The sequence below is a fragment of the Pinus tabuliformis genome, chromosome 1_2 (genome assembly GCF_031772625.1).
Source record: "Pinus tabuliformis cultivar Carrire ecotype Pingquan chromosome 1_2, CPIR1, whole genome shotgun sequence".
NCBI lineage: Eukaryota > Viridiplantae > Streptophyta > Pinopsida > Pinales > Pinaceae > Pinus > Pinus tabuliformis.
In genome coordinates, this window is record NC_142298.1 from 12,751,182 (window position 1) to 12,776,278 (window position 25,097).

The window sequence follows — 25,097 nt, forward strand, 5'->3', positions numbered from 1 at the left end:
AGGTCAAGGGGAAGGCAATTGTAGGGAGATCGAAGTCTCGTAGAGAAGCAAAAACAATTGTAGCAGTTACTGGGGAGCAGAATTTCGGATCCACTGGGAGGTCGAAGATATTTCAGCAGGATGCCAAAGAAGACTTGATCTTGGAGGGTATTTTTCTGAGTCTAGGTCATGGCATTCGTCAATTGAAAGGTCTGAAAGATAAGAAGAAATTTTACGGGTTTTCCCCTCAAGAGGAGGGGTTTTGGCCTTCGCTTGCAACCTCCATACTGCGTCATTGTTCTTATTGTTTTGGTCGCTGTTTGATGTATTGCACATTGGAATAAGAAAGATCAAAGTTAATAAGTAAAAGGGTAACACAAACAGTTATCAAGTTAAGAGAATTAACATATACATTGCCCTACTGAATTCTCAACAAAGATAAAGGTAACAAAATCCTAAAATCTAGCTGTTATCCAAAAAACACAGTGCAAAAAACCCTAATTTTAGATTCACACTAGCTGTGATACCATGTTAAAAGTCACGAGGTACAAGATTTGTGGTAAGTTATCCAACAAGCCCTAGTCCATTAAGATGAATAAGCTGTAATATAACAACTCTTTAATGATGAGCACATAAGACTTCAAGAAAGTGTGCAACACAAAGTATAGGTGCTTTTAGGCAAAAAAATGAATAAAATCACTTTAATGAGATGATCTTAGAAATGAGGTAAGTGGTTTATTTACAACACTCTACTAGGGCTAAGGCAATGTTGCACTAATCGTTATCGGGATAATATCGGCGCGAGGAAAAAATTGTAATAATCAGGAAAAAATCGGTAATAATCGGGAAAAAATCGTTTGGTAAAAAAATATTCATTTTTTTTCAATTTTTTTAATATCTAGATTCTAAACCATCTACAACATAAAATAAATACATTGACACATAAATATGATAAAAGAACTAATATATAAGATGTTTAATATCATTTCTAGTGCTAAAATCACATATAACAGTGAATCATGTCTTGAATAGTAAGTCCTAACTCCTAAGTTCCAACTCAACCTCAAAATATCAACAAAAAATATAATAATGTATCTCATATCATGAGTGATAATGTCATATACAATGAAATGAACCAAATAACTAAAGTCTAATACTACTGATTTCCTTTGCCTCTCTAGATGTAGATGTCGGTGGAGTTGGCAGGCCGCAGTGGACTATGGAGTCTGCTGTGCTATAGAAGCTGAAGAACTAGGAGCTATAGGAGGTAGACCATGTCCTCTACTTGTGATAGGGGTAGGTTGGGTCACCTTCTCCTCGTAAAAAAAAAAGTTTTTTTTTTTTAATTTTTTATTTTTTATTTTTTATTTCCACGATTTTTTCGAAAAAATTGGGCAAATTTTATTTTATCTGATTACTACGCGCGATTTTATCATTTAGTTGAAATAATCACGATTAAACGATATAATCGCGATTATTTCCCGATTAGTGCAACACTGTTAAGGTTTTAGCCTTGAGCATACTAGGCCAATATTATTCTAAAATACAATAAAGTGTAATAATGGGTGTAACAACCTCACAACTATCCATAAATCGGCCCATAAAGGGCTTCAACTACCCACATAGTGTGTTGGCAGCCTGGCATAAGGCTATGTTATCGAACAAAAGTGGATGACCCTTAGGAGAAAATTTTTCTCCTCATGTGAAAGCTAACCAACTAACAACCCTGTGATGGTAAACACATAATATTACACCATAATTCTCCACCCATTGCTTTGGGAGAGAGAGATCTGACCAAAGCAATGGGTGGAGAATTGGTACTTTGCTTATAGATCTTGATCTAGTTAGACATTTGAAAATGAGTTTTATGTGAAGTATTCCTGTGTCCTTAACATTAGATTTGGTTCATTATGATGCTTTAATGGTTTAATGTACCTAATAAAGATGATCTCACTTGATCTTGAGAGGTTTTGTTAAGGTGGTTTCACATATGCTGTAGAGATCCCTTGATGGATTGTTTGATTCTTCTTCAAGACCAACCTCAATGTAGTAAGATTTTTCTACCTTATATCCATGGTGTTACAGATAAAATCGCTAAAATCCTAAGAAAGAAAAACATTATCACTCATTTCTCAGCTCCTGGTACTATCAGACAAGGTTTGAAGTCTGTTAAAGATGATATTGACAATCTTCAGCTTAAAGGAGTCTATAAAATAGACTGTTCTTGTGGAAAAAGCTACATAGGTGAAACAGGTCGCTCCCTCCAGACAAGGCTCAAAGAACATGGCGCTGATATTAGGAATGGAAGATCTCGTACCTCAGCATTGGCAGAACACTCCTTGAAGACTAAGCACCATATCTGCCTGGAAGACGCATCGATTATCGCAAGAGAAGAGCAGCATCAAAGACGAAAGATCAGAGAAGCACTTGAAATTATCAAGCATCCTCAGAATCTGAACAGAGACAGTGGTATGGAAATTAGCGGAAGCTGGCTTCCCTTGATCAAGAAAATTAAAAGTCGCCATCCCATCCCCAGGTAATGCACCCCTCAGGTAAGTTATCTCCCCTCTCCTTTCCATTTTTTGGTCCAGTTTTATATCATTAAAATACTATAATATATTGATTTCTATATATAGCTATTATTTAATATATTAATTATTATATTAATTACTATAAATATTAATTATTTATGATTATTAATATTAACATGAGTTATATATATTAATTTAATTTATATAATAATTATTATATTATTTATTATTTATTATATTAATTATTATATAAATTCTATAAAAATTTTAATTATTAATATTAATAAGGTTTATATATATTAAATTAATTTATATAATAATCATTATATTAATTATTATATATTAATTATTATTATAACAATTAATTATTATTATAATAACAGTTAATTAATTATTTTATAATGATTAATTTTATATTAATTAATTTTGTATAATGATTAATTTTTTATATAATGATTAATAATTTTTTATATAATTAATTAATAAATTTTATATTAAATAAAAAATTTTTATAAAGAAATTTTTTTTTATAATGATTAATTTTAGATTAATTAATTTTATATTAATTAATTAAATTTTTTATATTTATTAATTTTAATTTATATAATAATCATTATAATTAATTATTATAATAATTAATTATTATTTTAATAATAGTTAATTAATTATTTTATAATGACTAATTTTATATTAATTAATTTATGAATTATTATATTAATTAATTATAAAAATTAATTATTTATAATTATTAATATGATTTAAATATATTAAATTAGTTTAATTTATTTATTTATTTCTTATTGTCCCTAGTTTTATTATTAGGTTTTGAACTAAGTTTCTTTCTCTTAAATAATTTTTTTTAATAATATTAAGGAAAATAAAAGCAGTTTATTAGATTAAATAAAATTATATAAATAAAAATTAAATAGATTCTAGCCGACAGTGTGTTCCTCCTTGAAATATCCTTCCTCATTAGTATTTATTTCCCTTATCTGCTCTTCTTTTATTATCATTCTTCATCCCTGATGATGGATCCCACTTGGGATTTGAAACGTTGGTGTAAAAATGTTCATACTGTGGATTCTCCGGTCTCTGATTCAAAAAAAAAAAAAAAAAACTTGTTCATTTCTATCAAGAGACGTATTTATAGAGCTGATAGCAATAAATTGTTCAGAGCTATACACCTAATCCCTATCAACAGAAACCAAATTTAACTTGAAAAGATAATATTGCATAATTCGCTCATGATTTTCTATTATCAAAGCAAATCATGAGGCACGGATCTCGTTCTCACTCGCCTGTTGCTGATTACGGAGGTTGACTTTGCCTTTGACTGCATTGCTAGGACCTGTTTCCATCAATCTGGTTCATGAGAATAGGAGGAAATCGTTGAGTGCATCAATTGCCACCTATCCATATATTTTGCTTCCCAGCTGGCACCTTGGAACTTGTCAAACCATGGACTTGGCTGCAGAATCGTGTATTAGCTGTAGAATCATTGCAATTCGGTAGCTGAAGTAAACATTAAACTAAATAATAAAGAACATTATCAATTTATGAAATACAAGACAATTGTATACCTGCCATGTCATAATCTCTATAACTTGATGCCCAATGTGTGATTATGAAGGTAAAAAAGAAATAGATAGAGTGAAAAAGAGTGTCAAAAAGAAGCAATTGTGAGGCTCAACAATGTTTTTCTTTAAAATTTGAATATTTTATGTGGTTTTGGTTGATGTTTTTTTGGTCCAGTTTTTTTACTGGTTTCGGTATGGTTTTGACTATTTCTTCATCGGGGGGGTCGATTGGTTTGATGATCAGTCCAATTCTGATAACATTGGTCATCTTTGCAGGTATTCTAGCAATCATGTGCTTTCATTTAATGTTGTGGGCATACTAATATTGATCACAAGGAAAGTTGGATGATTGACCAATCTTGATTGTATCCTTGTTCCCACACTTCACTTGGGAGGTTAGTCTTTGACTCTAGTCCAGTGGGACTTCCTTTGAGGCCTTAGGGTTTAGGAAGGGCACTATTGGGGAGGCACTGATTGATATAGCGTGTCCAAGGTAATCCATACTTACCACTTTCCATCTCTTTCGATTATCCATCTCCATTCTCTGGGTTGGTAGTCATTTGCCATTGGGATTGACACCTTATATCCACATCCTTGAGTTAGGGCCCTGGAAATTGGCGTTGGAGATTGATGCAATTGAAAGAATGTTAGAAGCATATAGAGCCACAATGAAAGAAAATGTAAAATGCAAAAAAAAGGTTGGGACATATTTAATGCGTGGGAAAAAGCCTAGCATGAAATTTAACCCCCTCATTAACCATCATCCAGTTTCGCAAGCATTTAATGCTTCATCTAAGGAAAAGAAACTCTTGAATGTCCCAACCTCGATGAGCGAGAGACTACTATTGCTTAAAGGGGTATAAGAAAAGCAGAAAGCAAGCTTGGGATCCTAAGCTATGCGCCAAATAAAGACAGACCATTAAAGTAAAAGGTGCACTAGAGGGGTGGAGAAAGCGGGTCGAGGAAAGGGGTAACTCATGCAACCATGTTATCTCCCTCCATACATCTTTACACTTAGAATGTTGGACCCCATTAGCTGATCTGATGGCTTTGTCACCTTCCTTGAAGTATCTCCCACTCCATGACCACCATATCACACACCTATGGATTGATGGGCTAACCTGGGACGTTTCACTCCCCTTTGGGGACATAAAACACCCAATAGGGTTCTTGACCTAATCATCCTTGACAAAAGTGAGGTACTTTGCTTATAGATCTTGATCTAGTTAGACATTTGAAGATGAGTTTTGTGTGAAGTATTCCTGTGTCCTTAACATTAGATTTGGTTCATTATGATGCTTTAATGGTTTCATGTACCTAATAAAGATGATCTCACTTGATCTTGAGAGGTTTTGTTAAGGTGGTTTCACATATGCTGTAGAGATCCCTTGATGGATTGTTTGATTCTTCTTCAACACCTTCCAATGGGTTCTTTGCCCCTTTCTTAGAGCAAACCTGACTTTGTGGCCCTAATGTTAGCTCTAGAGATGAGCATTTGGCCTTTAGCAACTTCCACATGATACTACACCTCTTGATGAGCCTCCAGATGTTGAAACATTGAGCTTGAAAGCTTGGGCATTGGACTATTTGATGATGTGCCCAGATGGACCCAAGATGCTCTCAGGTTGGCCTTGACATTGTTTGATGGATGATACCTTGTTTTGGATCCCAGATTAGGATGGTTATCATTGAGATAACTTGGGAGGGATAGCACATCCCTCTTTGATGCCAATGGTTGCCCTTAGAGGTGCCACATCACTCCCACATGCATGAAAAGGGTGACGTAGGGCCTACCTTGGATGATGTCATGGTGGAGGAGGCGTCGTTTTGAGATGTACAAATGCAATTTTGGATTTTCTTGGAGTGAGGAGTACTCTTGGACCCTTGCCTCAACTCCTTGATGCCTTGTTTCCTATTTTGGAGGATGACATCATGGTGAGGACCACTTTTCTCCCACACGTGTGGGTTATTTTTGGCATTTTGTTTAAAGGCTATTTCAAGGTCTGCTTGTGATCTTTGACCTAGGTGAATTCTCGAGTAAACTTTTTTAAGGCTTTTGTTTGTAAAATTAGTGAAATAAGGCTTGGTTTCCCTCATATGAATAGAGGGGAGTCTTATTCATTTTTCATCATCATTCATGATTACATTTCTCTCTTTTTGGAAGTGTGCACTAGCTCTTGCATTCTCTTCTACTTGGCCGCAATGTAATTCTATGGTGTGAATTTGTCTTGTAGGAGGATTTTTGCCTGAGGAAAGTTTCTTGGAATTGAATGAAGAGATTGTTGTGGAAATTTTGTAATTTTATTGCATATCTTTTATATTTTTGCTTGTTATCTTATGTGAGTTAGGGTTTCTTTATGTGCTATGCGTAAAATTGCTATATTTATCTATAAATCTTGACTCCTTAATGCCATGGGAAATTGTTTTCTTTGAATCTTTCAAGAGAACTCTGAGTTGTGCATCTCTTGAATTTAAAATCTCCTTCTTAGGAAGATGCTATGGTTTGTAAGAAGAGGCTTTAGCCCTCTCACCCTCTTTATGAAGGTTGTCTCCATTGAATTTTCCCTAGGTAACTCCATTGCCCATTTAGATCAGGGCATTAGTCTAGGCGGTGGTGTTCAATCTCCCTTCTATAAATATTGTTTCTCTCTTCTATCTAAATTCTAGATATCTAGGGTTAGGGTTAGGGCTTTTGAAATATTGCTAAAAAATAGTTTTATTTGATGTGTTATTGCCGACTAAGTAGGAATTGCATCAAATAATTGATAAAAAACCAAATTTAACATTTACTGCATTCTAAAACCCTACTCCTAAGGCTGATGTCATCATTATATTGATGTTTTACGCATGTTTCAACGATAAAAACTCCATTATAGACCATAAACTTTGCATATCTAATTGGTAGTCTTGATCCTTTGTTGATTTATCGTCATAAGGCTATTTCTTCTAGCTATTATATGACATTTCATCCATATCATTGAAAATTTATCAAACCCCAACTTATAACAATCCTCTAATTTGCTTAAGTGGTCTAAGGATAGAGTCCTTGTACTTTGGTGAAAAAATATTAGCCTTCTTGGCTCTGCTAGTACCCTATCCCAATCATTAGACCTCATCCATCACCTTGAACCCTTTTTATTGAATATCCTCTAGGTGATTTGTATATAGGGAAGCCTCCCTTGTGGTTTACTTACCACTAAATAGTTGGAGAAAGGTTGTTGAGGTGGTAGCGATGGCCAATCTCTTGTAGCCACGAGGTCTCAATTTGCATAGTGAGGCTTTGCACCAATGTGGAAAAAGTCGAAGTCGGGATTAAATTGGCAAGGGTCCAAAAGTTGAAAAACTCGTTAAAGTCTAGAGTTTTTTGAAAAAGTCGGCAAAAGGTGGACAAAAATATTTATTTGTTTTTTAATTTTTCAGCATCTAGAGTATCCACAACATCAAATAAATGCATTTCCACATAAACATGTAAAGAAAGCTAATATATAATATTTATATGAAGTCTAGTGCTACATCACATATCAAAATAGTGAATCAACTCCTGAATCTTGAGTCTTGTCAGAGTCTCAACTCTCAAGAGTCAAAATATCAACAAAAAATATAATAAATGTATATCATGAGTCATCTACATGTCATAAAGTAATTAGTCATTGAGATCCTCTGCCCTTTTTACGGGAATAGGGAATCGCTTTGCCTTTTCTTGTAGAGGAAGAAGGCCCAGCCCCTGGAAATACAAATGGAGTCAGTCGTCCTCTAGAAGCCGATGAAAGAGGTGTCCTCTTTCCTATGCTGCTGTTGCCCATCCTAGATGGTGTCACCTCCTGCTCATCATCCTCATCCAACTCTGCCTGCTAGCCTTGATGTTTCTCCTCCTCCTCTACCTCTGGCTCTCCCTCCCCTGCAACTGCTACCTACTCTGGATCCACATCTAACCATTCACGTTGAGTGGTGGACAAATCTCCAAATCGCCACCACAAAACTAGCAAATATCCTCCTCTTGGGCAATGGCAAACAACTTCTCTCTCCACAGGGATGAATGGGAGCAAAAACAACAGGCAAATGTGTTTTTTTGCCCTTTTCGGCCTCTTATACACGGCCTGGGAAAGATGGATGACTTTTTCAGTCGACTATAAAATCGGGATTAATTCGATTTATTCCCGATTTTTTCGTCAGTGAAAAAGCCGGCTGATATAATCGTTTTGATGAAAAAATCAGATTTTTGGGATTTAATCCCGACTTTTTCCTGTTGATTTTGGGTAGTATCAGATGTGCTCTAGCCATAAAATTTGGTGGAGAGGCTAAGGCACATGAGATCTCCAAGACTCAGTAATCGTTTGGAGAAATTCCCCACGGATGAAGAGATGTTAAAATAATTAATATTGTTAATGGGTTCCTAAGTTTAAACTTAGGAAAATAAAAATATTAATGTGTATTAATATAATATGGGTGAGAAAGTTCAGGAAAACAAAAATATTAATGTGTATTAATATAATATGGGTGAGAAAGTTCTAAGTGACGAGGATCAAGGCAATTCTAATCTTAGACATTGATTAGAGACTTAATCTCAGCCGTTGAATCGTCAACAGGAAAAGTATAAGAGGAGGCTTGAGGGTCAGTTGGAGAGACACACCAAGAGATCAAAGAATTCGATTTTCTGAGGCGAGGTTTGCTAAGGAAATCAAGTTAGAGATTAGTTGCAATGAGGGGCGTTCAAAAAGGGATTTCGATCCAAGGCTGAAGAATACATAGAAGAGAGGCAGTGAAGTGCCAGAAGAGGCAATGGAGGCCCAAGAAGGGCTGACGCAGAGGCTTGAGGAGCCAGTGCAGAGGACGCAGAGGGCCGTAGAGGCTGACGCAGAGGATGCATAGGGATTTAGAGGCAACGTTGGAAGATTCTGTGGGGCAGACTGGGAGCTGATCAATAGATCCTGAGCTGGGAGAGGGTGACACAGTTCCAGAGCAGTGCTTGGAGCAACTTTCGCTATCCAGCACAAGGAACAGTCAGAGTCACTGTGGGGTTGATCATCTGGTTGCTGATTTGTCGAAATATCTGTCTCCGGAGAGAGGTACTACTGCCAAGGATATTCTCTGAAGGGTGAGCAATTTCTGGCACCCTAGTTGTATTAAAAAATCTGCTTAATAATAAATCCCTCTATATGCTGCACTGGTTTTCCCGCATTGGGTTTTTCTCGGGACGTTTGTCCAAAAATAACGATGACCCTTGTGTTATTGTTTCTGTTTACTTCAGTGCATGATCTATATATTTGTGAAGACTGCATTTGTGTTTACTTCGATGTTTATGCAATTAAATAACTTGTTAATGTAAAGGGCAAGTAGTAGATAGTAAACTAGAAATTGCAGTAGGGGTTTCTGATGTGTTAGATTTAGGAATTTCCACATGGTATCAGAGGGATTGCAGATCATAGGAGGTTGAAGGCACCAACCAGGAAATCTGAGAGTTAGTTGCAGAGAAGCAATTGTTCCAAGAGACAACACTGTTCCAGAGGCAGAGATGCAGTGCAGAGAAGGTGACACAGAAGCTCACACAGTGCTTGCGTCAGCATTCTAAGCTAGGTGAGGAAGACGCAGTAGCTGGGAGGAGCCCATGCAGTAGATGCGTCAGCAATCCAAGCCAGTGTAGAGCAGGGGGGGGAAGATCAGGCCTATGCAGTGCCAAGTCATCTTTCTCAACCAGGAAGGATTGACACAGTGGGTAGGAGGAGCTGATCCAGTTCTCTTTGTGATTGCGCAGAGCCATGAGGGCTTAGATTCTTCGAGTTGCCGGGGCTAAGGGAGTTGTGCAAATTTTGATTTGAGGAGCTGGTGGGATGCTGTGTTTGTCAGTGCAGAACAGTGTCTAAGGAGATTGACCCAAGGTAGAGGGAAGCACTACCTTGACAGATTTCTAGCCAAGAAATCTAGATATGGGTTGCAGCAACAAAGGAGGATTGGAGAGGAGTGATTCGACAGTTGGCTGGAGGATTTCCGAGAGGGAAATCAGGACTCAGAGGGAGTCTAGAGAAGAGGAGCAGAGATGGCAGTGAACGGATTGAGGGATCAAGATAGTTTGGATGGGGCTTCCAATTTTGTCATCTGGAAGGCCAGGATCTTGGCAATCCTAGATAAACATCGCATCAAGGACTATGCCTTGAGAACAGTAGGTGTCCCTCTTGACCTTGATGCTAATGAGAAGTATGAGGAGGTCCAGGCGAAGGCAAAATGCATGATCCTAGATGGGGTCAAGGATCATGTCATACTAAATATCGCTGAGAAGAACACAGCAAGGGAGATTTGGCAGACCCTGGCCACCTTATGCCAAGGCACTTCCGTGCAACGAAAGATGTTATTGGAAAATCAGCTGAGGTCATATCAGATGCAGAAAGGAGAGGAGATAGATCACTTTCTTCTCTGGTTACAAGGGATTCGAGATCAGCTTACTTCCGTGGGGTCTACACCGGATCCAGAGTTCATGGTCAGGACTGCCCTGAATGCAGTCTCCGAAGAGTGGGAGACATTTGTCCAAAGCATTTTGGGCAGAGCGACTCTCCCTAGTTGGGAGGAGATGTGGGCAGCTCTTCGACAGGAAGAACTCGGAGATTGACCAAGATAGGGAGTAGCAACAAGGGAGCTCGAATCAAGAAAGAGGAAGAGGAGGATGCAACTCTAGCATCTGTGGGATAGCAGGGGGTTCAAAAGAGGAAGAAGAAGGACATCTCCAAGGTCAAGTGCTTCAATTGTGGGGAGCTGGGCCATTATGCCTCTCAGTGCCCCAGGAAGAAAGGCAAGGGAGACGCTTCCGACTCAAAAGCTGCTCTAGCAAAGGTGAAGAAGGATGTTGAGACTAATGACGATTGTGCCATGAGTGCTCATGCGTCTCTAGAGAAGAGGTGGGGAGACATAGAGCTGTAGTTGGGAGGACTATAGAGAAAGGAAGGATCCTTGAGGTGCCCAAACTCTTGGATCACATCCTGCTACATGAACCCTTAATGACAGTCACATGATGACAGGTGTCGGGTGGAGAAAAGTGTGATGGAGCGGCAAGGCAGGGCTAGAGTGTAGAAGTCTATAGCAGTGCAGTAGAGATTACAGTAGTGCGAGAGGCACAAAGGTGTTTGCAGCAGCGCAGTAGCAGCAGAGGGAGCACAGGATAGCAATAGAGGTAGCTTCAGCATTAAGAGGCTTCCAGACTGACTAGGATATCAGTGTTTGGGTGAAGTCAGTTACTTACTTCTCGGTAACTGAGTTGCAGTGCAATAGTTAGCCGTGGCAGTGCTATGGGCAGCATGATGCAGCATGTTGAGAGGGAGTTGCAGTACAGATGTAGCAATGACAGTTGCAGTGTCATGGGTAGCAATACAGGAAGCAGCAGTGCAATGGATGTGGGGCAGCAGGCCAAGCATTAGCATAGAGGACCGACGCATAGGATTAGTGTGATGCTTCTATGGTGAAGCATTGCTAGAGCACATTCCTCGTTAAGAGGGAGTGTTGATTTCAGGGTATCATCAGATGTGCTCTAGCCATAAAATTTGGTGGAGAGGCTAAGGCACATGAGATCTCCAAGACCCAGAAATCGTTTGGAGCAATTCCACCCGAATGAAGAGATATTAAAATAATTAATATTTTTAATGGGTTCCTAAGTCTAAACTTAGGAAAATAAAAATATTAATGTGTATTAATATAATATGGGTGAGAAAGTTCTAAGTGACGAGGATCAAGGCAGTTCTAATATTAGTCGTTGATTAGGGACTTAAGCTCGGCCGTTGAATCGTCAACAGGAAAAGTATAAGAGGAGGCTTGAGGGTCAATTGGAGAGACACACCAAGAGATCAAAGAATTTGATTTTCTGGGGAAAGGTTTGCTGAGAAAATCGAGTTAGAGATCAGTTTCAGTGAGGGGCAGTTCAACAAGGGATTTCGATCCAAGGGTGAAGAATACATAGAAGAGAGGCAGTGAAGTGCCGAAAGAGGCAGTGCAGGCCCAAGAAGGGCTAACGCAAAGACCTGAGGAGCCAGCGCAAAGGATGCATAAGGCCGTAGAGGCCGACACAGAGGACGCAAAGGGCTTTAGAGGCAATGCTAGGAGATTTTGTGGGGCAGACTAGGAGCTGATCAGTAGATCCTGAGACGGGAGAGGGTGACGCAGTTCCAAAGCACTGTTTGGAGCAGCTTTCATTGTCTAGCACAAGGAACAGTTAGAGTCACTATGGGGTTGATCATCTGGTTGCTGATTTGCTAGAGTATTTGTCTCTGGAGAGAGGTACTACTGCCAAGGATATTCTCTGAAGGGTGAGCAATTTCTGGCACCCTAGTTGTATTCAAAAATTTGCTTAATAATAAAACCATCTATATGTTGCACCGGTTTTCCTGCATTGGGTTTTTCCGGGGATGTTTGTCCAAAAATAACGGTGTCCCTCATGTTATTGTTTCTATTTACTTCAGTGCATGATCTGTATATCTGTGAAGGCTGCATTTGTGTTTACTTCGATGTTTATGCAATTAAATAACTTGCTAATGTAAAGAACAAGTAGGAGATAGTAAACCAGAAATTGCAGTAGGGGTTTCTGATGTGTTAGATTTAGGAATTTTCACATTTCCACATTGCTTTGCACTAGGTCTGCTAGATTTTGCGGTAACAAGCCACAAGTGAAAATTAGACAAAATATCTCAGCAAAGATGGATGATATACAAGAGCTCTCATGACGATAAGTAGTCATATACTCATTAACTAGTTATGAGGGAAAAAGAATATGCGCTAATATATTATTATTATTATTATATAATTGGATACATTATGTATCCTCATCTTGGTTTGGACAAGGATTCACTCGGCTCCTTAGTCCCAAGCTCCTTGGTTATCAAATAGAACAAGCTCAACACTTCTAGTTACAACGCTACTTGTGTAATGCCTCTTGGTCGTAGCTCTACACAAATGCTTCTCTTTCCTAACTTAAAGCACACGTTTAAAATTTACTAGTTTTCTTCTTAAGTAGGAAGGCCATTCAATAGTTTTCTACCATTGGTTCAAGCTCTTCAATCTTGATAAGAATATTGATTTGTATACCAAGACCCAACTACAAAAAGCCTAAGGATTATTTTGTACTTCATGGGATAGGGTGTACTCCCAACCACAACAAAATTGTGGATGATTTCCTTTAAGTGGGGAGGAATCAATGAATCTTAGTCTAATAGACATGTATTATAATTTTATTGTATTTTTCTTGTACTTTAGTACTTTATCACTTGTAATTTTGGATGACATGGCCCAATTGATGATTCACTTATTTTATTGTACTTCATTAGAGACTTGATCAAACTTGATCACTCTCACAGTTTATATATATATATATATATATATATATATATATACAAATGAGTATATAATATATGTGCATTGTGCATGATTCTGACAATATTTGCTTCCAGTTGCATGTTTCTCTTTCTTGTGGGATTATCCATATTCCATTGATGGAATTGTACTCACATCAGAGTCTCAGAAACTTTAGTGAATCACCATATTTGGATTCCCACCCTAAATAACTTTCTTGTTGAGTGTTAATAAGAGAACAAGGAGAAACATATGCCAAATGTTCGAACATGGTTATTTTTATTGTTTCCTGTTTTCAGCAACACTAAAACTAATTTTAATGGACATGTCCAATGGTCTCTAGCTTATAATCCATTTAATGGGGTTTTTAACATAAGTATTTTATTATTTGCATAATGTTTGCAACCATAGTTGGATAGAATTATTGTTTAGTGTAGATGCAGAGTTATTGGTGTTTCTTTAGCATCTTGTTTCAAATGTCACAATATTAATATAAGGTCATTTTATGGGATTATTGTGCACTATCATTTGACAGGTGCTTCTTGGATCCATGGGAGCATTATCATTGATGACAATAATATCTGTTGTGATTGGGAGGATCTTTCACTCAATCCCAACACAATTTCAAACTAGTAAGGCTTCCCTTTTTTAACTTCTAACTGCTATATAGTACATTTTTAATTTGGATTGAAAAGCTATAAAGCTATTTGATGGGTGGAAGCAATTTTAAATAGCTGACATGGGCGTTACCACATTTTTACCTACTGTTGAATAAAAATGACACCCTATACAAAGCTTGTCTTAATTAGCATGTTGACTTATGGTATTGTTTACTCCAAACTTTGACTTTCATGGTTTTATGACAGAACCAGAACCATTTTTTGTAATGATTTCCATAATAGTTGAGATGAATGTTTAAGATTAAAACACACTAGTTATTAATCTTGATTCTTTACTCACACTGACATGAATGTTTTCCATACACTCACTTAGATATCAGCGGAGAGTGACCTTTTCTAAGCAACATAGTTGTATCCAGATCTTCTAGTTCTCATAGATCATTCAGATCATCCAGACAAACTCCATCATGGGTTTCCTCACTTTGACTTTGGATGGTGGGAGAGGTTCATCGATTGTTAGTACAGATTTAGAGGTTAGCGTCTTCCTCTCCTCCTCATGAGCAGGCAATGACCCCGCTAGGGCTTGAGCACATCCTCTAGGAGCCTCCAGTTGAGACATTTCTTCCAAATTCGTGAGAGGGTTCGTCTCTTCTTTAGGACTCCCAGCTTTATATCCTTTCTTTTTTCAAGGATAAGTTTTAGACTCTAGGTCTTAGACCTTACAGGATAGATATATTTTTATAGGAGCTGCACTGGCACTCCCACTGTTGTTTTTGATGTACCAAACAATTCCTTTGATCTATTTATGGTAACTAGTTGGACACTAATAAAATTATCTTATCAGTATCTTGAATCAAATTCTCCCTTGTTGGTCCTTTGTGGATGTGTGATTATTTTCCTCTGAAAATAAACCATCCCAGGTGAAATAATCCAGGTATGTTGTCCTATCCCCCTTTGTTGAGTTCCTATACATGTCCATAACCTTTCTAATTTTCTTTTCACCGTCATATAGATCCTTGATCTGTTCAAATCCAAATGTCACGTTCTCCCTCATTGTCAGCATCAATGCTTTCTTCCTTAGTGCATTTGTGACCTTGTTTTCCTTCCGAGCCTGCGCTTCACCATGAACATGTAACTTTCAGAAATTCCACCCATCCTACTTGTTTATTCAACTTCACCTTAGCATGTTGATGAACTTCAGTCCTTGATGTTTTGTGTACAAGATGAACTGATTTGGCAACAATGAATGCTTCCAATTCTTCAATACCTATCAAAAATCATCTAGACGAGTTGTTATCTTGGATACCAAGGCATTAAACCACTTTTGGAGAAGACATCCTAGAGAAAATAAACTATGAGTTGATTAACATGTCATCTTTAAATGTCATTCTCTGCCAGACATGCTTAGTTGACTGCTTGGTTTACTGAACAGGTCTGCCTGAGGCAAGGTTCATCTTGGGACTTATTCCATTCTGTAGGTACAGCGATAGTCAAAAAGTCTCAAATTTTACACTCGGCTGTTCCAGTGGCATATCACTCTGGGTTTGGTCTTCACATCTTTGTCATTACTGGGATAAATAGTAAATACCAATCAACCTAGATCACCAATACCAATTGGCTTAGAATTAATCTCATCATACAATATCATTGCCAGGACTAGATCACCATAGAACAATATGAAGAAGTGGGTTTTCATCAGAAATGACGAGAAAATCTGCCAAGCACAATACTACAAAAAAAACTGAAAAGATCTAGGGCCGTCTGTCACTAAATCCAACATCTCATCAGACATGCGCCAAGCTGATCCATCAAGCAAGGGCATACCAGTGAACCACCAAGGAGAAAAGTGAGTCTCGTCCACGACAACACCAACCCAATTTAATAATGTGTACTGTCTACCCCAATTCCATCAACAGCCCTGTATGTCAGCCTGAAAATCACACCATGTGATGAAATCACAAGTTTACCTTTCATATGATATGAGGGGTAAGAAGTAGAATCTGTGAATATAGTAAGAACTGAAGAAGGCATATAACCCACCACCAGTGGGTGACACCCAGAGGAGAATTTTTCTCCTCGATTTGACTTCAGCAGGCAGCCAGCAGCCCCTTGCAGCCACCAGATAGCTTGATGTGCCACCATTCTCCGCCGCCTAAGCTAGCCATTATGTGCCTTCGCCCATTTGTTATAATCATATGTTTGAAAGTGGGCCTTCGAACCCTGAAGGTATGGCTTTTCATTATGCAATTGGGTATTTTTTCTGCATTATCTTGGACACACTTGGACATGGATTAGTGGGGGGATTCGGTGGAAAGAATGGGCTTGGTTTGTACCTTTGTTCCCTTGTCCCAGCTTGGTGGTTAGTCTTGTATCCTAGTCCCGTGGGATCTCCTTTATTGGCTACTAGCTTTAGGAGTGGCACTACATGGGGAACCCCGACTTTGGTTGTGTGATCCCGCTTCCCGACACCATATACATCACTTCCCTCCGCTCATTGTAATCCCCTCACACTTTTCCCATTCGGGTCCACATTTGTCCATTGGGTCCACAAGGAGTTAGCCTCCCCCTCCCCTTGTCCACACTTTGGGTTGGGCTTGAAACAATGCCCTGGAGGTTGATGCAGCTAAAAAAAAAGTTAAAGGCATAATTTGGCCACTTACAATAGGGAATGTGTGATAAAATGCAAAAGATGGCCAGGACATAAAATATTAGCACGTGGGCAAAAGCCAAACACGATCTATATCTCTCATCATTATGGCCATCACTCTGGTTCCTAGGGTCCCTATGTGTGCCCCATGCATCATTAAGGAACCCATGATTGTCCCAACCCTTGGTGGTTGATGAACTACCCAACCTTAGAGGGGGGTATTCACTGCTTTGTCATACACATCATGCTTTCATTCCTTGGAGCCCCAAGCATTTGAAAGAAAAGAAAATCAATAAAAGGAAAAAAGCATATGAAGAAGGGTGGAAAAACAAAGGCTGTGTAACTTATGTACCACGTTTTCTCCCTCCTACATCTATACACCGATGTGTGGGCTTCCCTTATTATAGCTACCCTTGTACCATGGCACCCCCGCTCCATTCCACCATTATTTCACATGACACCTACCAAAGAAAATTTTAAGGATGGAAAATTTTCTTGAAGTTTAAAAACATTGGCGAATCTCACTAATCCCTAATATGCAAACTATAAAATGTTTATTGATGTATTTGTAAAATTATTCAAATTTATAATGATTTTATATATAGTTTCTATATAGTGTTGGTGATTTTTAAGGTAAAGTAATTTTATATTCTAAAATTTGGGCGAATCATCTTTTATAAAAATTGGAAATTGGCGAATCTTTTTTGTTGAAAAATCATGGAAAATTAGCCCACTGGGCGAACATTAGCCGCTAAAATTTTCCATGCCTGCCATTTGATGGATGTACCATAGCCCTGTGACACCCTTAGAGGTTGAAACCACCTAATAGGGTCCTTTATCAACCTCCCTCTCGAGCTTGGGGACACTTGTGCATTCTAAAACCCACTTGGAAGGGCATGCCACTATGAAATGTCCACTTGGGCCCCTGATTTGCAAGCTTATTTACTCAATTGCTCTAATGAATCGTTGTATTGGAAGGCAAGGACACACATTGGATCTTATACAAGATTGCAGGTGGGTCTTCATCTTGGAATTGGCCTCCCTATATGGGATCCAAGCCCTCTAGAGGGTCATGATGGCACTTGTAGGATGAGCATTGAGAGCCATGGGCCTCCTCCACAATGAAGAATTTATTGCCATGCCATGGGCTTCTTCAGCACCACGTATTTCTTGTTCATGCCCTAGTCATACAGAGATGATGATGCACTTGGACCATGATGCCCAGCCGACCACATACTTACTCCATACACTTGGCAGTTGATCCAGAGCCCAGACGGGGTTTTGTCTCACCTGGGGAGACATGGTAGGGCTTGTATCATCATTCTAGCACTTATTGATGGAGCATCGACTTGTTTCATCCTGTTGGAGACCCATGAGACCATTCTTTGTTCCCCACAACCACTTGGGAGCACCACAAATGTTTTGGTTGGAAACTAAGGGGCCAACCCCTTGGTCATCATTATGCGAGCCCTTCTCTTCATCTTGGCACATGGAGGACTTATCTAGGCCTTCCAACAACCCTTTTGCACCATTAGTCTATCATTTCAGCCTCATTAAGAAGGCTTGTTGAGTACTTCTGAGCTATTTTGTGGGATTGTCACCAATTGGATTGTTATTTTGCACATTAAAGTTGTTTTTAGGGGCTTATTAGGCTAATTATACTAAATTGAATCCCTTAAAGCTCATATAAGTAGAACATGAGCCTCATTTGTAAACTCATCACACTTGGGATTTTCACTAGCCTCTTTAGAATATTTTGGCCGGCAATTTTTGAAGAGAATTTGGATGTTTTTGGGATGCACTTTGATGTATGGATATGTTGCTATCATTTTGGAGCTTCTAAATGCGTTTTTGATGGATGGATATACTTCATGTTGTCTAGTAAGTGCCTCTTCTTGTTGAATATCTTTATGTAAATGTCTAATGCATGGAATTCTTTCTCATAGTGAACATTTATGCCCTAATTTATTTTGTATGGTGCGAAATTGTGATCTTGGGAAGTTTTTCATGTGTTACTCATTGATGATATGAAACGAATGTTCCTAGTGGAAAATTGGTATAATTTATCCATGAAAGTCCATTAACTAATGTATAGAAGGTAATTATTGAAAGGGTTAGTTATAGCTTCCTATTTTAGCCTCCTTGAAGGTCAATTTAGCCTACTATAAGCACCCATGAATCCACTCTCCCAATGGTCTAGGCACTAGTCGAGTTCTTTGGTGGTCACCCTTCTTTTAAACCATTTTTCTATCCTCCTTTAATTTTGAGTTTCTCACTTGGACGACCTTGCTAGGGCATCATGTGAAATCCCTTAGAGAGTTGATTTTGCAAACCTGGTTGGATCAACTTTTGCACTGTTGTCTCTCCTAGGGATCCTCAAAATTTCACATCATTTCAACGGTTCATTGGTAAGAAAAATTAAGCCCTAGCTTGGATTTTGAAGCACTATCTTTAACGTCATAGTGAAAGCCTTCCTTAAGGGTTGTCTTTCATCAAAGCTTGATCTTTTGCAACCCTTTCTTAGTCCTACCTTGGCCTAGGATCTTCCTAAGAGGATCTCCCCCTCATGATCAATTCTAAAAACCTAGGTCTCATGTGGACCCAATCTAGATCTCTCAATTTTAGCAACACCTGTATTGGAAGTAATTGCTTATTTTTAAGAGGTTATTGAGAGCTCCTATATCATCTTGGAGATCTTGGTTCTCGATATACCTAACCTCATTGTATCATCATAAATCCCTAGATCTTGATTTCCTATTCCTTAGGTCTTTCTTGGAGCGCCATTAAGCTTCATTGAAGCAAGTGTGCCTCATATTAAGCCTCTCCTTTGAATAGGCATTGGGAATCACTACATATCTTGTCATTAATGCTATCATCCTGGCTGATTTCCCCAATGTTGGGACTCCTTCGATTGGTGAAACTCCGTAAAGAGAAGGGGACACTAACTGAGGTCATAGTGGGTCTTTGTCCCATTGTTGTCATTTGTTCTAGTAGTTGTCCTTTAGGTACCCCTCCTAGAATCCCTGCTAGAATGTGTGGGAACATTTTTGGTGATATTGCCGAGGACACGAGACGTGTGTCTTGTTCCCTTATGACATTATTGATATATCTTTTAGCGAATCCATTGGAAGAATGAAGCCCTTGTTCTTCATTGAACTTTAAGGTCAATGCTTGTAGGGTGGAGCAAGCATTTCTCTAGGCATCTCTAAATTCACCATGGTGACTCCTACATAATTCTCATGTGTATCCTAATAGGATGTCTTTCTTTGATGGATTTCCTGTCTTGGAAATCGCTAGCATCCTTGGACACCTGAATCATGTCACCTGGAAAATGGTGCGTGAGGTGCCCATGTTTGATGGTGATCCACTCTCTGCAATTAATCATGTAGAAACATTTACTGCACACGCTTCAAGGGCTGAATTTGTTCAGCAGGATGTCCTTATAATATTTTTCATGAGATCCCTCCATGGTCATAATTCATGGATACATAATCACGAACCTAGGAGCATCTCATCTATTGAGCAATTCTTTGATGGCTTTCTTAAGCAATTTCAAGCATGCCAAGCATTGGACATTCAAGAGGAAGCCTTGGCTTATCTTCTATTGTTTATGTTTATGTTTTATCTGCATTTTACTATCATGTTGATGTGATTGATAATATGAATATTGGTACCGGGTTAATAAAGAAACTGAAGTAAAATTACTCTAAAGCATAGAACATACAATTGTTGCCTAAAATTTACATGGTATCAGAGTTGAGGACAAGGCCCAAGCAAGAGTGAAAGAGCAATCACTAAAGACAGTTGGACAAGGACAAAAGGTTCAATGGGTTCCTCATCCTACTTCCTGGCTGAAGACAAGCTCCATGATAAATCTGCTTATCATGGATGGAAGATGTCTCTTGATTTGACCTTGGAAGAAAAAGAAGTGATGGACTATGTGTAGGGTAAAATCCCTGAACCTCCTTCAAATGCATCGACTGCTGCAAAGACCAAGTACAATAGGGTTGAAGTCAAAGCAAAGAAGATTATCAGGGATTCCATTGACAAGCATCTTGTGGCCTATATCTCCGATTTGAAGACCTCCAAGGAGATCTACGACAGGTTGGTCGACATGTTCAAGGTTAGCAATGCTAATTAAACTCTATTTCTTAAGAATAAGTTGAAGGATATTAAGAAGGGCAAGGATGAGAATATTCAATCCTATTTCTTGAGGATTACTGAGATCAAGAATGATCTACTCTCGATTGGAGAAGTCATTCCTGACAGGGAACTTACTCTCACCACCCTTGGAGGACTCCCACTTGAGTGGTATGTATTAGGACCACTGTCTTCAACAATGATCGAATTCCAGGGTTTGAAGAATTAATGTTGAGATGCATTCAAGAAGAAATAAGAAAGCCTGGATCTAAGGGAGGAAGGAAGGGCAGGTGCTTTGTTTGCAATAAGTTTGGCCACTATTCAAGGGAGTGTCCAAATAGAAGGGACACATCGCATGATGATGATCACAATCATTCCAGGGGAAACTTCAACAACAATGATCAAAGGAATGGCACGTCCAATGGCAAAGGACAAAGGAAAAAGGAATGCCGAACATCAAGGAAATGGACGACCCTCCAAGAAATCAAGGAACTCCAGGTATGAAGAATCAAATGTTGTTAACAATAAGCAAAAAGAGTACTATCTTATATCGGCCCTCTCCACTGCCTCTCCTTTAGACACTTTGGGAAATTGGTTGATTGATAGTGGTACCTCAAGGCACTTCACCGGATACAAGGAAGCCCTCTCTAATCTGATAGGAAAGGAGACAAACTTGGAGATCATCCTTGGAGACGATGCCACCTATCCCGTGAAGGGAGTAGAGAATGTTACCCTTCAATTGAATCAAGGTAACACTATTCATTTGCAAGAAGTACTATATGTATCTGATCTCAAGAACCTGGTGTCCATTTCAACTATGGAGGACAAGGGATTCAAGGCGACATTCATCGATGGAAAGGTACATGTTTGGAAAAGAAATTTTAAAGATGATTTTACTCTTGGGTTCAAGGTTGACACTTTCTATCAAGTTGGAGGAAGTCCATTGGGAGCTATGTCCTGCGACACATCTCTACAATCTGAACTATGGCACCGGAGGTTTGCCCATCTTCATTATAAGGCCCTACTCGATGTGAGACAGATGGTGACAGGTATGCTCGAGTTCAAAGTAGAGCATGAAGGTGTATGTCCGAGATGTGCTGAAGGAAAACTTACAAGGGGACCATACCCCTCAAGTAATAGCAAGATCGTAGATATATTGCAATTGATCCACTTCGACATATTTGGTATGATGCCTGTAAAATCTTTGGGAGGATACTTATATTATCTCACCTTTACGGATGATTATTCTCATGAGACATGGATCTACTTCTTGAAGAAGAAGGATGAAGTTTTCACCTGGTTCCGACACTTCAAAGTCTTGATCGAAAACCAATCCTAGAAGAAAATCAAGATATTGAGGATTGATAATGGGAATGAATACGAATCTAATGAATTCCAAGATTATTGTAGAGAAGTTGGAATTAAGAGGGAGACTACAATGCCATACACTCCTGAGCAGAATGGTGTGGCTGAAAGAAAGAATCGCTCTATTGTAGAAGCAGTTCGTGCCATGCTTCATGATCAAGGCCTTTCGAAGTTCCTATGGGCCGAAGCTGCAAATACCGCCGTGTATGTTCAAAACTGATGCACTCATCAAGCATTGGACTCTAAGGCTCTCGAAGAAATGTTCACTGGTAAGAAACCCGTTGTCTCTCATTTTAGAATTTTTGGAAGTCCCATATATTTTCATGTGCTGAAAGAGAAAAGAAGCAAATTGGGTGCATCTGGGAAGAAGGGAATCTTTGTGGGCTATAATGAAAATTCCAAGGGATATAGAATTTATGTAGCTGGTCAAAAGGAAGTTGGGATAAGTCATGATGTCACCTTCGACAAAGATATGGCCCTCAGAAAGATCAACAACCTTCCTATCCTAAGGAAGGACAAAGAAGCTGACACCGGAAATCATGGTGCAAATGAAGACGAAACAATGTCTGATGTTGATGAACCTATGGATCCTATTGATCCTCCTCCTCCAAAAGGAGACCCTCATGGCTTAGGGAGACTCTCAAAGATGCCAAGAGACACATTGCACCAAGGGGGACTTTCCGTGAAAGCAAGAAGCCGAACAGGTATCAAGGATATTTGACCACCGTGAGCACTATCATTCAAAATGAGCCTTCATCATTTGAAGAAGCCGTGAAGCATCAAGTATGGAAGGATTCTATGAATGAAGAATATGAGTCAATTATGAAGAATGATGTCTGGGATGTGGCCCCTAGACCCCAAGACAAATTGGTTGTCATCTCTAAGTGGCTCTACAAAATCAAGCATGGAGCTGATGGAAGTGCAGATCCTCTCATTCACAAATGTAAGAGGGAATTGGCTTCTGAATTTGAGATGAAGGACCTTGGACCGATGCACTATTTCCTAGGGTTGGAGGTCTGGCAAAAACGAGGTGAAATTTTCCTCTCTCAAGGAAAATATATTGTGAAGATATTGGAAAGATTTGGGATGGTGCACTGCAAGCCTGTGACTACTTCGATGGAACTTAACTTTAAGAAGTTATGTAGTAGTGGTGTTGGACCTAAATTGGGAATTGCTTCCGACTAGCGTCAACTCATAGGAGCACTGATGTTCTTGGTGAATTTCCGTTCGGACATATGTTTTGAAGTTAACACATTGAGCTAATATATGGTTGAGCCTCATCATATACATTGGATTGGTGCCAAGAATCTTCTGAGATATCTTCGGCGCACAATCACCCATGGACTGAGATACACTGTCGAAGATGTGAGGCTACATGGTTATTCTGATGCTGATTGGGCTGGCAGTGTGGTGGATCGCAAGAGCACTTCTGGATGTTGTTTTTCTTTGGGTTCTACTTCGATATTCTGGATGAGCGGGAAGCAAAAATCAGTTGCCTTGAGCACCACTGAGGCCGAATGCATAACTGTTAGTATGGCCTCCTGTGAAGCTGTCTAGTTGAGGAAGCTCTTCAGTGAGCTGTTGGACATGTGCTGGATACCACTGTGATCCTTTGCGACAACCAGAGTGGGATTCGATTATTAATGAATCCCGTGTTTCATGATCGCTCCAAGCATATAGATATCAGGTACCATTTTATCCGGGATATGGTACAACGAGGAGCAACAAGGATCCATCACATTGGGATTGATGAGTAGGTCGCCGATATTTTGACAAAACCCCTGGGGAAGGTCAAGTTCTTGCCTTCCGAGAATGACTTGGAGTCGTGGAGAGACCCTCTTATGAGGGTCCTGTATGAGATGGACATTGAGCTCTGGGAGCTTTAGGTACTTCTTGGAGCAATGAGCAACCATAGGGTGAGTGGTTCAGCCTTCCCCTAGTGGTTTGTTGTGTACAGGGTGAGTGGTTCAGCCTTCCCTTGTGATACCCCTTGGCGACATGTAGGCAGGATGAGTGGTTCATCCTTCTCCTGCTGAGACATCCTACCCATGCAGTTTGGGACTCATTGGAAGTACCTCTCATCTGGCTAATGAATAGGGAAATGAGGATAGGGGAGCATAGTACTACTGATGAACGCATCGTGTACTACCTTACTCCCTATGCTAGGATGACCGATATTGATTTGGGATCAATTGGAACTGACTTCGGGTCAGCAAGAGTGGTATGAGACATTCTCTTTTGATTGGAACTGACTTCGGGTCAGTGAGAGTGGTACGACACACTCTCCTTTGATTGGGTTTGACTTCGGGTCAGTAGAGAATGGTATGATACATTCTCGATCACTTCTTCTTCTTCATAGTTTAGCAGAGCAGAGTAGCATAGATAGTACAGATTGGCAGATAAATTAGCAGATGGAGTTCTCCCTAGTTGAGATGGAGTGTTAAAATTGGCAACTAGGGCCAAACTCCACATGCGTCATCTTATTTATGACAACTGATATTTTTCTTGGATTCCTCTCTTCGAGAGGTGTAGGATTGATCTAAAGATCGTCCGATTTTGACATGTACAAATGAAGTTATGAATTTATTTTGATTATGGTCAAATTGCCAATGTCGACCAACAAACTTATGTAGGCTCAGAAGCCCAATAGTCATGTCTATTCATCCTCAACGTTGCATATAAATAGAAAGTGACTTAGCCTCATTTGACACACTCATCTTCACACTTCTCTCTCTCTACTCATTGATTGGGTATGGATTTTTGGGCCTCTCTCTCTCCACACGTCCAAAATTTCAGGAGAGCAAAATGTCAGGAGGCTGAAATTTTAGGAGAGCGAAATTTCAGGAAGGCGAAATTTCAGGAGACCAAAATTTCAGGGGATTGAATTTCTGGACAATTTGACCAAGAGTTGACT

At 39.2% G+C, this 25,097-nt stretch overlaps 1 protein-coding gene across 1 annotated transcript in view; it reads left to right on the plus strand.

Annotated features, from left to right (window-relative positions):
* Window positions 1-25,097, plus strand: part of LOC149204071 (protein PAM71-homolog, chloroplastic) — a 346,946-nt gene that overhangs the window by 201,609 nt on the left and 120,240 nt on the right. The window contains exon 5 of the mRNA XM_089394627.1: window positions 13,947-14,043. Within this exon, the coding sequence (XP_089250753.1) occupies window positions 13,947-14,043 (97 nt within the window). The remainder of the gene's footprint in view (window positions 1-13,946; window positions 14,044-25,097) is intronic.